The sequence below is a fragment of the Perognathus longimembris genome, chromosome 3, assembly GCF_023159225.1.
Source record: "Perognathus longimembris pacificus isolate PPM17 chromosome 3, ASM2315922v1, whole genome shotgun sequence".
In the NCBI taxonomy this organism is placed as follows: domain Eukaryota; kingdom Metazoa; phylum Chordata; class Mammalia; order Rodentia; family Heteromyidae; genus Perognathus; species Perognathus longimembris.
The window spans coordinates 108416392-108430744 of NC_063163.1; the positions used below are offsets into that span (position 1 = coordinate 108416392).

Sequence of the window (14353 nt, forward strand, 5' to 3'; positions counted from 1 at the left end):
TGAGAATTTATAGAAACCTGGATCAGGAATGATGGCAAGATAGCAGGTGATTGGTGTCCAGAAAGAAGAAGCAGAGTAACTGTCACTCAAAAAGTCACAGTACCAGCAGAAAGCCTGCTAGTGGATGAACTTGTATCCAATAATGGTCTTTGTGATTGGTGACTCAAGTTTATTGTCTAGGTTCAATCTCATGAACCCAGCGGGTCAACAGTTTCTTTTTGTCTTTGATTTTGGTGTTAGTGGAGTTTGAACTTGGCCTGTGCTTGCTAGGACACTGAGCCATGCCTCCAGCCCCTTTTGTGCTGTGGTTACTTTTGAGACTGGATCTTGCTTCCTTCCTGGGTGTATGCTTGGACCATCCTACCATGCCCATCTTTCTTAGGTGGAGATAGATTGCAGACTTCTTGCCTGGGCTGGCCTGGAACCACAATTTTCCTTGTGAACATGGCAACTTTTGCCTTTAGAATCCTAGTTTTGCCTCTGGCCTGAGAAACATTTTCATGAATGTTTCTAGGAAACAGTCTCCTTGGTATAGGCTGTACTCCCATAGGAGCAAACCTATAACTTTGTGACCATTAGTTACCACTATGTAACATCAGGTTTCTCCTGCCTTGAAAGTAAAAGTCTCCTAAAATTCATTTTCCTTTTAAGTGAGTTTGGAGAAAATCTAGAAAGCCAGAGTACTTGAGGACAGAAGAAAGTTCTCCAGGGTCTTTGAGGAAGTTGAAAGCAAGTTTCTCTAGAAGGGAGTCTCACTCATGTTTTGAGGTCCAATTATCTTCAGGTTCCAGGCCTACTGATAGCTCATCCTCTAGCTATAGTAAAATCGTGGTGCTATGTTTTGCCCTCCTTTACTCTCTTTTTATATTATTATTACTGGGAGAAAACTTTTTTAGAAGTTCTAGTGAGGGTAGGTTTCTTTACCAGCTCTGTGGCCTGGATGAGGCCAAGTATAAATATCTAATTAGTGAATAGGAATAGTAATACATTCAATGTAGTAAAAGGCTAAGAAATAGTCCTGTCCTAGGTTTTCTGGGAATTGACCTCATCATTATCAGTGAATAATTCTGGTGGCAGAAGGACAGAGCTTCAGTGAGATGTGTCAGTGAAGGAAGCCTGGAAAGACCTTGGCAAGACTGTATTAGGACAGATTGGAGCGTCTGCCTGCTCAGAAGTGTGAGCCATACGGAGCACATCACACCTGTGCGACACAATCTGTATGAGCTGCCCACTGTTTCCAAAACAGTGATTTTTCTGATTTAGGTGAATTGTGCACTTGATATGTTGATGTCTGGCTATTGGTGATAGAAAAACAGTAGTGAACATGTGGTCGTGGCTTAACTGAACTCCGGAGTCAGAGTAGCAAGTTCAGTGGTTCATTTTTTTTTTTTTCAGAACAACAAACATGTCTTGGAATTTTTGAAAATTTTCTCCAGGACTCTTAAGTAATCCTTTATGGTTGGAACTTTTCCTTGTTTCTTAAAGTGCACCTGGTCATCTAATGCTTATGCATAGTTCTTTACTGATTACAAAAGAACTTGACACACATTGTTTAACACATAGTAGGCATTTGAATGGTATTTTTTATAATGATTATAACTAGATCAGTTGGATATAATTACTTGAGGGTGCTCTGTTTCCAGTTCATATTATTCTTTCTTTTGAAATTATACTTATTTGATGGGAATAAATTATAAATCAGTTCATATTCTTGGAAAGAAATTTTTGCTTAACATTTATCTATTCTTTTCTATCTTTTACTCATATTTCTCTACTTTTATGTCATTTGGCCATAAGAAATTAAATGAGGCTTAATTTTGCCATTTGGTGGTGTTTTCCTTACGTTTTTGACTATGATGCTCATTGTGATGATTTTTCCGGAGGCTGAGAGGGAGGGCCTCTTACTACTTTTTGTTTTGTTTTGTTTTGCTTTTGTTCTTGTGCTGGTCCTAGGGCTTGAACTCAAGGGCTGGGTGCTGTCTGTCCATAAGCTTCTTTTTGCACGAAGCTAGATCTCTACCAAGTGAGCCACAGCTCTACTTCTGGCTTTCTGGCTTTTTTTTTTTTTTTTAGTAGTTTTTATTGGAGGTAAGAACTTTATGGAATTTCTTACCCAGGCTGGCTTTGAACTGAGAGCCTCAGATCTCAGCCTCGTGAGTAGCTAGGACTATAGACGTGATAAACAACAAGTGCTTGGCTTTCTTACTACTTTTTGTCAGTTTTTTCCATTGAATTTGTTTGTTGATAGGAGAATACAGAACCATTGGTGACATTTTAAAAAAAATTAAGACCATTATTTGCATATACTGATTATTTACAATTTTTCCATATCTACTGCCAGTAGTAATCTTTGTAAGAAACATGGGGGGATGTAGTAAGGTTTTATGACAAAGGTGGTCTTGCCTAGGAAGGGGAAGATTCAGATTATAAATGAGTTTTTCTAACCTGGGATCACAGTTGATTGGATAACTACAAGTTAATCTGGGGTATTATGTACATCAGGGAGATGAGATTGTTACTATTGAAGTTGGATAGTATAATGAAAATTTCTATTTGATTTGTACTCAAGTTTCATGAATTTTAATGTGTGCTTATTTTTGTCTATCCCAATTTGGGATTATAGCTACAGAATTTATTTTTCTTGTCAATACTTCAGTTAAAAATAAGGAGGAATTGGTACAGATTAAGGATAAAAATGCTGCATCTTTTGTTAGCTCCATCTTTTTATCTGAAATGTGGCCAATCTTTACAGCTTTGAGTGCAGCTTATCACAAGCTGGGAATAGCCACAAATGAGTATGGCTGGGTTTTAACCTCATTTTTGTTTATTTGTTTTGTTTTTGTTGCCAGTCCTGGGGCGTGGACTCAGGGCCTGAGTACTGTCCCTGGCTTCTTTTTGCTCAAGGCTAGCACTCAACCTCTTGATCCACAGCGCCACTTATGGCTTTTTTCTATATATGTGGTGCTGAGGAATCGAACCCTGGGCTTCATGTATACGAGGTGAGCACTTTACCACTAGGCCATATTCCCAGCCCCTTAACTTCATTTTAAGTGACTGATTAATTCTTTGGCATTATTGTTGTTATTTCAGCACCCTCTAATATCTGGATGGTTATACTGGATCCTATGAAGCCAGGTGGACCTTATGAACTGGTGGCACATCAGACTTTGGGGATAATGAGATTCACCCGGAAGATTCATGATATCTTATTTGGAGATGTCTGGCTTTGCAGTGGGCAGAGTAACATGCAGATGACTGTTTTGCAGGTAATTTGCAGATTTTCAGCAGCAATAAATAATATTGAAAATAATGAAGAAAAAGAAGAGAAGGGAACAAGAAGGAAGGCTGTTTCTATTTTTTCAGTATTTACCATGGGCCAAGAATGTACTTTCATGTATTAAGTAATTTGATTTAACAACCTTAAGAGGTAAGCTATTGACTAGTCAATTATTGGTTGGCACTAATGTGTGTTATTGATTTTATTTCCTTTATGAGTCTAAAACCTTGGAAAAGTTACTGTTTTTTTTCTAGTCCTTTCTCTAAAACAGTTTCTTCTATGGTTAATATTTTTCATCTTTCTTCATTAGCCATTTCTCCATCTTTGAGGTTAAAAAAACTCTGTAGCTAGACTGTAAGTAAGTTCAGTTCAGTTTTCTTTTCGAAGAATTTATCAGATGGAATACTTTAAGATTTCTTGGTTTGATTCTGTTCCTTCCCTGTAGTTTCTTCGCCTTAAAACAAAACAAAGCTATTACTAAGTAATGCTACTAAGAGCAGCCCACTGTGGACATATCTACTTCATTTTATCATTAGTGTTCTAATTAAAAATCTAAATTCCTATATTTGTGCCTTCCTAACCAATATTTTATTTACCCTGAATTCCTGCTTTACTTAAATAAATGAAAGCTTTTTGATTTAAAGTACCTATTAAGCTGAACTTTGGCTGGACTCTTAAGCATAAGTGAATAGGTACAAATTTGAAGAAAGCATGGATTTATGTAGAAGTAGAATTGCTGTTAATTAACTCCTTAAGGAAGACACTGCTTCCCGTAACGTTTTAATTGCTGTTCTGTGTTTGTTCAGAAAGGCATGGACCAGATCTGTTTATATCTATACAGTCATTTTCTCAGTAGCAGTCTATGCCAAAGGATCCCATCCCATTTTCTGTCAAACGAAATCAGACTGTTAAGAGTAAACACATTCTTTCTGCCTAGATTTTTACTCTTAAGCATCTTCTATATCAAGCTGGAGCTGTGAACTTTGAGACCTAGGGGAATAAAAAAATAAAATGATTCCACTTGAAACATACATGTGTTAATTTTTTTTAAAGCTATGCACTTTAGTGGCAAGACAGCATTTTAGATGTTGGTAATACCAAAAGCCAAGTTTTCTAATCTCTTACATTTTGATGATACATTACATTACTCCCCCCTTTATTCCTTTCCTATTACAGACTCCAGTACACACACACACACACACACACACACACACACACACACACACACACACACACAGAGTGTCTCTTTTTCCTTCCCTCCCTCCACGTGTCTTCTTGAGGAGGTAAGATTCTCACTATAACCTACTGCTCTTCACATTCAAAGAAGGAAATGGCAGATTGTATGCCCATCTTGTTGTTAGGGTAAAGTGGAATTTTAAGATGGAATGTTATTTATAACACTGAGTGAGATGTTTATAAATGGAGAAAAGTCTAAATGTTCATCTGTTGGCTCCTAAGTCAGGGTAGGTCTTAAGACTTGGATATTTTGAGCTGGGTGCTGGTAGTTCATGCCTGCAATTCTAGTTGCTTAGAAGGCTGAGATCATGAAGATTGTGATTCCTGGCCAGTCTAGACAGAAAGGTTCATGAGCTCCCCTTTTCACTCCATATCTGGGCACAGTGGTGGCACATGCCTGTCATTCCTAAGCTACATGGGAAGATGAAATTAGGAGGATCACAGTTCCACACCAGCCTGGGTAGAGAAGTTAATGATACTCTCTTTTCATGGAGGGGAGCTAGATATGATGGCTTGCACTTTCATCCCAGCAACTTTAAGAAGTCTAAAGCAGATGTATGTTGGCTTAGGTGCATTCTGAGTGGAAAGTGAGACCCTATCCTAAAATTAACCAGTGTAAAACAGGGCTGGAAGCATAGCTCAGTGGTAGAGCAAGTTGTCTAACAAGCATCTGAGTTCAAACCCTAATATTACCAACCAACCAACAAAAAAGACTGGAATATTTTTCGTTAGGCTCAGAAAAAAGATGGCAATATCAGACAGTAAACTCATTTTTCTATAGTCTGGCGTTCTCTATATTCTTACTTTATAAGTAGAGAAATTAAAATCCAGAAGGGAAGGGTTGGGCTGGGAATATGGCCTAGTGGCAAGAGAGCCTACCTTGTATACATGAAGCCCTGGGTTCGATTCCCCAGCACCACATATATAGGAAACGGCCAGAAGTGGCGCTGTGGCTCAAGTGGCAGAGTGCTAGCCTTGAGCAAAAAAGAAGCCAGGGACAGTGCTCAGGCCCTGAGTCCAAGCCCCAGGACTGGCAAAAAAAAAAAAAGACTGTAGAAGGGAAGGGTTGATACTACACCCCAATAAAATATGTGATGGTGGCTAGCTTATTTATAGTTACTACCTCAATTTTAGGGCTACTATATTATGTGGTAGCAGAAGATAGAATAACTTATAGAATCTCCACATATTCTTACACCAATAATTAAGCTTCTCCTGTGTCCTTTACTATGTATGTGCATGCATCTGTGTGGGTGGGCACTCCCCCCCCCACATACATGCCTTGCTCCCCCATGGAGACTCCATGCCAAGGTTCTCTGAGGAAATAGATTCTTGACGTGTCTTCATTAATTCAAGAATGTGGTATAAAGGTTACAAAATGAACACCAGTGAGCAGCTGCTTTGATGGCGAGTGGTCTGGTCCCTAGAGAGACAGCGGTGCTCTCCCTCAGCCTCTGCTGCGTTAATGACTTCAAATACCTTGGTATTCATTTACATCCTCATTTAAATACTTGGTAGAAAAATAATTACACTGAGGTGTTTGATGAGATGAAATCTGATCTCAGCAGATGGAATAAGGCTTCCCCTCTCATCAGCAGGGAAACCAAGTGTCATTTAAATGAAAATCTTCCTGAAATCTCTTTATTCCTAAGTTTGCTGCCAATATCCCTGAGGAAATGCTTCCATCAAAAAGGCCTAGTGATACTGGGAAAGGATACCAATTTCAGAAGTAATTGCTATCAGGTACCGCATGGGTTTTCCCCACCCCCATTTATGTTAACACTTTCCATGGCTTTCAAGAACCAGCTTGAAATAATACACAAATGTGAGTTTTGGAAATGGAAAATTTCCAGCCAATATTTTGGATCCTGTTCATGTGCTGGTAATAATACAGGAAAATGCCAGCCACCCAGACTCTGTTGGCCTGGCGGTACTCTGCAGCATTAGCAAACGGGTCTAAAAAGACAAGTAGCATATTCTCCCATACTGCCTCCCCAAGCTGGCATCTCAGCACCATGAGGTGCTTGCGTTCCCAGGCAGTGCGGAAGCTAGTGTGGGTGGAGAGAATGAAAGCAGCTCCATGCACTGTTTCCATGGAAGCAACACATGATGCTTCGTGTTTAACGCAGAGCTGAATTTCAAGGGAGGTGACTTTTTACAGGTACTTAGTGCTGAAAAATAATTTCCCTGCCAGAATATATTGTGAGTAGTTTTAGCCTGTTCTTACTCTTTAGTGTTTATTTTACTTTAAACTTGTCAGGCAAGATCCTGAAGGGAGGATGTGGATTTCCTATGGAATTTTTCCCGAGACTGTTTATAATCTGTCCTGAATGTGGGAAGATCAGTAATCTTGACAGGCTGGAGCTTCAGGCTCTAGCTCCTATTGTGACCGAAGAGCCATTTAATTTGCATCTGACCAGCTCCTTGGCTGTAGCAGGCATTGTGACAAGTCAAAAGGCAATTTATGGGGCAGCATATTTCAACATGATGTTCTGTGGGGGCACCCTGGCTGCTCCATCCTTTCACTTCACTGTAGGCTGGAAGGCCAGCTGTATTCTCTGTGGTAGGTGGGAAGGAGGGAAGCAGAGGCAGCTGCACACCCTGTGGCTAGCAGCCAATGGAAAGTATCCCGTCCTCCTGTGCCTCATGCCGTGCCACCGGACTCAGCTGGAGCACTTGTTCCCCGAGGCAAATGGAAACTGAGCTTCCTGATGCTCCAGTTTGTCCTTTGTTTTGGGAGAAGCTGGACTAGTCCAAAGGGACAGAGAGACTCAAGTGAGTGTGCATACAATTAGGATATACAAACCAGGGTATTGCCCCCCGATTATTATTTTTAAATAAAGGAAGGATGTCATTTAATGATTGGAACAAAAGGAAATAGCATTTGTGCCTATGCTCGTTAGAAGAGTAAGGCTTAATGGGACTAATGAGGTAACTAAACAGAGTTATGCACACTCTTGTCCAGAAAAAAAAAAAATCGCCAACCCCCAAGCCACCTCTGTCATATTCATGGCAGCTGACCAGGGTTCACAAAAGTGAGTTAGGAAAATGTGGTATGTCTTCAGAAGGACCCCAGTCATTGTTTAATTTCTTCAAACTTCAGAGCCTTTACCCTGAACACCACTTTTCAGTCAGTCAGTCAGTCAGTCAGTCAGTCGCCAAGACCGAGTTGAGAATATAAGCATCATGAGCCCGATTCCAGTACTTCAGCCATCATTGCTCAGGTGTGCGTCTTCAATGCAGTTCTCTTGTTCGTATGGATCACATAATCTACCTCCCTGTGACCTATTGGGCTCCACAGAGGCTCTTTAAGCATTTAAAAAAAAAGAGATTTATGTTATCAGATACTTTTTCAGAGTAGTCCTTAAGGTTCAGGGTGTCATAGTGATTTAATTGAGAGTCAGTGTTTTGCTTCAGCACTGTACAACTCCTCTTGTCTAATGTAGACCTGCTCTGGATTACAGGTTTCACTATATTTGAATTCTCTTATACATCATGGTTTGTGTTGGTCTGAGTAAATCAGTGTGATTCAGTTCGGCCTGTTACCAGTTATTCATTCATCTCAGAATATTGAAGGCTCAGCAGAAGCTTAGCCAGCAGGAAGTATTTATTAGAGGTGGTAGCCTCTAGATGAAATGACATTTCAATTTCTCTTCTAGATCTTTAATGCTACAGAGGAGCTGTCCAACACTGAGGCCTACCAGTCTGTCCGCCTCCTCTCCGTCTCTCTCGTTCAGTCAGAGAAGGAGTTGGAGGACTTTGATGAGGTTGACTTGGAGTGGTCTAAGCCCACCTCAGGTGCGTGAGAGCTTCAACATCAGCCATCTCCTAGGTAATGGGTTAGTGCCTTATAAATGGAAGCTGTAAGCCCTGATTTGGTTCTTACCTGTTTATTATTACTACACTATCCTTTTATTCTTACCAACTGTCCCATTCTTGATGGTCATTATTTCATTTGTTTTTTTCCCCAAGACATTAATCATCTATCTTTTTTTTTCTTGCCAGTCCTGGGGCTTAGACTCAGGGCCTGAGCACTGTCCCTGGCTTCTTTTTGCTCAAGGTTAGCACTCTACCACCTCAGCGCCACTTCTGGCTTTTTCTATGTATATATGTGGTGCTGAGGAATCGAACCCAGGGCTTCATGTATGCGAGGCAAGCACTCTACCACTAGGCCATATTCCCAGCCCCTAATTCTCTATCTTATCTTTTCCCTTCCCTTCTCGTGTGTGTGTGTGTGTGTGTGTGTGTGTGTGTGTGTGTGTGTGTGTGTGCTAGGGCTTGAACACATAGGCTAAGCACTGTCCTTCAGCTTTTTTTTTTTTTGCACTCTACCACTTGAGCCACAGCTTCACTTCGGGCTTTTTGCTGGTTAATTAGAGATGAGAGTCTCATGGATGTTTCTAAGAGTCCAGCCTGGCTTTGAACCTCTAGGATTACAGGAGTGAGCCACTGGTGCTAAGCTTGTATTATCTTTTTTCCTTTGTTTCTGTGTCTGAAGATAACTGACTGGTGTCCTTTCAGGGCTAGTTTGGATGCTACCTCTTATTTTCTCCAGAGCCTTCTCTTATTCTTTTTCTGCTATTTCCCACACTGTCGGCTCAACGTAGAATTTTTATTTCATGGCTTCTCAGTGTCAGGCTCAATGCTAGCCCCCAAGGACACAGTGACTAAGACAGTCTGTCCTCACAGTTTAGCATTTCTTTTATCCTAACAAAACAAAGCTAATATAAGAAACACCATCCTCTCAAAGCTCCCTGTTTCTCCTTTGCTTTGTTTCATCTTTCTAAAACATATTTTGTTTTCATTCTTTCACCACCTTGCCAAGGTTTCAAGCTTTAATCCTTTGTATTTTTTTTTTTTTTGTTGTTGTTGTTTTGCCAGTCCTGGGACTGGACTCAGGGTCTGAGCACTGTCCCTGGCTTCTTTTGGCTTAAGGCTAGCACTCTACCACTTGAGCCACAGCGCCACTTCTGGCCATTTTCTATGTATGTGGTGCTGGGGAATGAACCCAGGGCTTCATATATAGAGGCAAGCACTCTTGCCCACTAGACCATATTCCCAGCCCCAAGCTTTAATCCTTTGTTATCTGGCTTCTGCTTTCCCCTCAACCATTTGTTTGTCTCAAGGTCACAACTCTCTTCCTCTTAAACTGCTGCTGCCTTCACGACTGCCAACCATTGCTTTTAGGAACAATACAGGGGCCACATCTGAAGGAAGGGTTTGAAGAAATGAAGATGACAGAGGAGAACTAGGAAAAGGAAGTATTCAAGTGTTTTGAACATGCTGTTTCTAAAAGTGATGGCTGGCAGTATTCTACCTTGGCCCTGCCCTTTTTTGTCTGTCTATACTTTACCTGAATGATCTAGTCTTAGCTTTTCAAGTGTACGTGTGTTCAGAAAATATGAGTGCCCACTATGTAATAGGTGCTATTGTGAGCAGCTGGGGCAGAACAGTGAATAAAATAGCCCCAAACACCTGACCTCATGGTGCTTATAGTCTAGAGTGGGGGAATTCTGGAAATGAGTAATATATGAGCAACATATATACTGATTCTATCTAGTCTGAGGCTGTGTATGAGAGCTCTAGAACTCAATGGAGTCAGGTGAATTTTTGGATAAATCCTTTGCTCTAAGAACTTACAGTATATATTATTCAAAACTCAGGAATCAGTCAGAATTGAGTAATGCCTTGCTATCTGAATTCCCTCTTAGTCTGAATTCAAAGACTGAATACATTTGGATATCACAGGGTAGGGTAGGTGGTGATGTTGTGCTGAGAGACAAAAATAAACTCATCAGAGAATAGAGGCATTGGGGAGGGTGGGCTGAGCTGGAGTAGTGTTTGCAATTTAGAATGGCCACAGGCACCCCAAGGAGCAAGGTGACGTTCCAGTCCTGCCTCCTGAAGGAGGCCTTGTAGGTCCTAAGAATATAGTAGACCTAGTTGTCTCTCCCACATTTAGAGTCTCTCCTGCCTCTTTCTTTTCTGTGGCACTGGGGATTGAACACAGAGCCTCACGCATACTAGACAGGTGCTTTACCATGTCAGCCATGTCGCCAGGCTCCTGCCTATCTTCTGTTGTCTCACCACTCTGCACCTGTGAAAGAGCAGCTCTGGTTTTTAAGGACTCACGTAATTAGATTGGACCCACCTGGATGATCTAGAAAACTGCTGCTGCTGTAGGCTCCTTCACTTTAATCCTATCACCAAAGGCCTTTTGACAGTCTAGGTATCACTTACAGGTTCCAGGGATTAGGATGGACACATCTATGGGAGTGGGGGGGGGGGTTCTGCCTACAGCACATTTACATTTTCAAATGGCTTTTCATTTTCTTTACTCTAGTGTGGCTCTAACCTTCCCCTCCAGCTTTACCTTCTATTTGCCTCCTTTTCTAATCTCTGCTCCAGCCAAATACTTTCAGAAGGTTTCCTATTTAAGGTCTCTTTTACATAATTTTTCTTCTGCCTAGAATGCCAGCTTTGCTTATTAAAAGCTCCTATCCATCCTTTACACCTCCTCATCTCCTTTCTTCCTTTTTTGTTACCTTTCTCTTTTGCCTGCCTAGCAGAATCCACACTGAACCAACTACCATAGCCACATAACACCAGCCAATACACATCAGTTGACTCATGTCCTAGACACTAGGCATACTATGAAGAAGATGAAGTTCATGCCTTTGTGTGACTAACAGCATTGTGGGGTGAGGGAAGCCCCGGGAAGATCATTACTGGAATTGTAGGGATGGAACTATGCATAGAGGGTTGTGCTGCACAGGGAAGGACCTCACCCTATATTAGGCTTTTTATGATCTTTTCACTTGGTATTTTTTCCTTTGGTATTAAAACTCATTACCAGCAGGAGTTGGAGTTGGAGACATTGCTCAGCTGTACAGAACTTGCCGAACATGTACAGGCCCTGGGGTTGATCCCCAGCACTGAAAAATGAAACAATAATTATCAGTAAAGGAAATATCATAGAAATTGAAAACTTAAGTAAATTTCATTAATACTTGCTTACACATCTTGATATACTTTATCATTATGAGGTTTGAACTTGGGGCTTCATGCTGTTAGGCAATTGTTATTATTATTATTTTATTGTGTGTGTGCTTGTCCTGGGTCTTAAACTCAGGGTCTGGGTGCTTGTCCCTGAGCTTTTTTTTGCCAGTCCTGGAGCTTGAACTCAGGGCCTGAGTCCCTGGCTTCTTTTTGCTCTACCACTTGAGCCACAGTACCACTTCCAGCTTTTTCTATATATGTGGTGCTGAGGAATCTCACCCAGGGCTTCCTGTATGTGAGGCAAACATTCTGCCACTAGGCCATATTCCCAGCCCCAGGCTGTTTTATTTGGCTAAATACTTGTCTTATTCTGTAAACCATAAGACTTATGAGGAATGATTCAGTTTATCTCTTTTGTTACAGTGTCCCAGCTATCTAGTAGTTCCTGACACATAGGAGGTGCTCAATCAATCTTAATTCATTTGCAACGGATTTCAGTATTATCCCATCAGCTCTTGGAGGGTTTGAATTGTACAGTATTGAGTTTGATCTTTCACAGTGCCAAGTCAGGCAGTGATTTCCACACAGTAAGTCTTTACTGACTATTGTGTTGGATTGGTCCTGTCAGCTGTATATATGCACACTGTACTAGTTGGCCTCTCACATGGAAATCACTCACCCTGGCCTGTATTAGCTTCTAAGCAATACAGACAAATGAGTTAGACTGCTGAAAGTTTAAACCCTGGTTTCTTTTCTTTCTTTTTTTTTCCTCTGGTCCTGGGGCTTGAACTTGGGTCCTGGGCATCATCTCCAAGCTTCTCTGTGCTCAAGGCTAGCACTCTTACCATTTGAGCCACAGCACCACTTTTTGTTTTTTCTGTTTATGTGGTACTGAGGAATCGAACCTAGGGCTTCATGCACGCTAGGCGAGCACTCTACCACTAAGCCATATTCCCAGCCCTCCCTGGTTTGTTTTCTGTTGCTTCCTCTTTTGCCAGACTTCTCATCTCTTATGTGTCTGATTTCTTTACTACAGCTGTAAAATTGGATATAAAATCTTCTAGAAAAAACAAAATAAAACACATTTCTTATCTCCCTACTTCCTGCTTGCTTTTTTTTCTTCCACAAACCAACGTGGGAGCAGGGGGCCTGTTAAGAGAAAAGGGCAGAAGAGGATAGAATAGGGACAAATGACCTTTGTGCCACTTACTATTAAGGAAGACTAATAGTCCTGGATTCAGAAGAACCTGAGGGGCCGCAGAAGCCTGCTCCCTGCCTAGAGTGTCTTGGCTTCCAGGTTATGTAAGTGAATTATTTATACCCAAATTGAGAGCAAAATAATTACCATTTGCCTCTGTGCCAGGCTAAGAGCACACTTTCTCATTATGGGAACAAGCATTTTGAACAACTGGAAAAAAATAGAAGAGAGATAAAAGGAAATTGTCACTAAGGCTATCAGTTTCCTCTTTGAAAACATTCTCCTTAGGGAAGGTTTGAAGGAGATAATTAGTGTTGGTGCTGGGTCTTATCCTGCTTTTAAAGTATCAGAAAGTAACAAAAGACTCAGAATCACCCATCTCACCTATACCTATCTAGTAACTGTAGTTTGTATCTTATCTGCTTTTTTTCTTAACTAGTTTACTTTATTTCTTTGGACAGGAAAGTTAGGCCATGGCAACTTCACATACATGTCAGCATTGTGCTGGCTCTTTGGGCGTCACCTGTATGAAACCTTGCAATATCCAATTGGGCTGATCTCCTCCAGCTGGGGTGGGACTCCCATTGAAGCCTGGTCATCTCCAAGGTCACTGAGAACCTGTGGAGTCCATTTTAAAAGGTAAGTGTTGGGTTGGGGATATGGCCTAGTGGCAAGAGTGCTTGCCTAGCATGCATGAAGCCCTGGGTTCAATTCCCCAGCACCATATATACAGAAAATGGCCAGAAGTGGCGCTGTGGCTCAAGTGGCAGAGTGCTAGCCTTGAGCAAAAAGAAGCCAGGGTCAGTGCTCAGGCCCTGAGTCCAAGTCTCAGGACTGGCAAAAAAAAGAAAGAATGAAAAAAAAAAAAGGTAAGTGTTCTGGGAGAAAGCCTATCAGGGAAGTTAATAAGAGAAGATAACTGTCTTCTTTGGGGAGTTAAGTAGATCTTGAGTGTCGAAATATGTATTGAATGGGTAGATGGGTAGAAAATTCCACCCATTTATTCATGCATAGCAGTCACCTGAGAAAATCAGCACTGTAGTTACCTGAGAAAATGTCACAAAGAGATTTAGTAATAACAATAGGTAATGATTACTGAAAGCCTTCTGTATGTCAGACACTGTTGTAAGCTCCTTATAGATGCTAGTGCTTCTAGTAGTCACAACAGCTCCTTAAAGTATACAACTGGGAACATCCCTTGGGTAGAAACACTAATAGAAACACTAAGTCTCAGAGAGTTTTAGTAACTGACTTATGGACAGCACTTTTAAGTGGCATAGTCTGGGCTCTGAAGAATAAATATTTTAATAGGAAGAGCAAATATATAAACATGTATCCAAAAATATTAGGCTGGGTGCTGGTGGCTCATGTCTGACAATCCTAGCAAATTGGGAGGCTGAGATTGGGAGGATTGCAGTTTAAGCCAACCTGGGTTGTTTTTTTTTGAGGGGGTGGGGAGGAGCCCAATGCAAAATATAAGGGCTGGAGGACTGGTTCAGCAGTAGAGTGCCTGCTTAGGAAACAGGAGGCCTCAACTTGAAACTCTAGTGCCACCATATATATACATACACATATGTACTCTTCACACCAAAGGAAACCATTTCCAGAATTTAAAGAATTGGGTACAGAATGGTTTTTGGTTT

The 14353-nt window shown here is 41.1% G+C and overlaps 1 protein-coding gene across 1 annotated transcript in view; it reads left to right on the forward strand.

The window, feature by feature from the left end:
- Positions 1 to 14353, forward strand: part of Siae (sialic acid acetylesterase) — a 33440-nt gene that overhangs the window by 9222 nt on the left and 9865 nt on the right. Inside the window, exons 3-5 of the mRNA XM_048343741.1 lie at positions 3091 to 3266; positions 8173 to 8311; positions 13172 to 13349. Of these exons, the coding sequence (XP_048199698.1) occupies positions 3091 to 3266; positions 8173 to 8311; positions 13172 to 13349 (493 nt within the window). The remainder of the gene's footprint in view (positions 1 to 3090; positions 3267 to 8172; positions 8312 to 13171; positions 13350 to 14353) is intronic.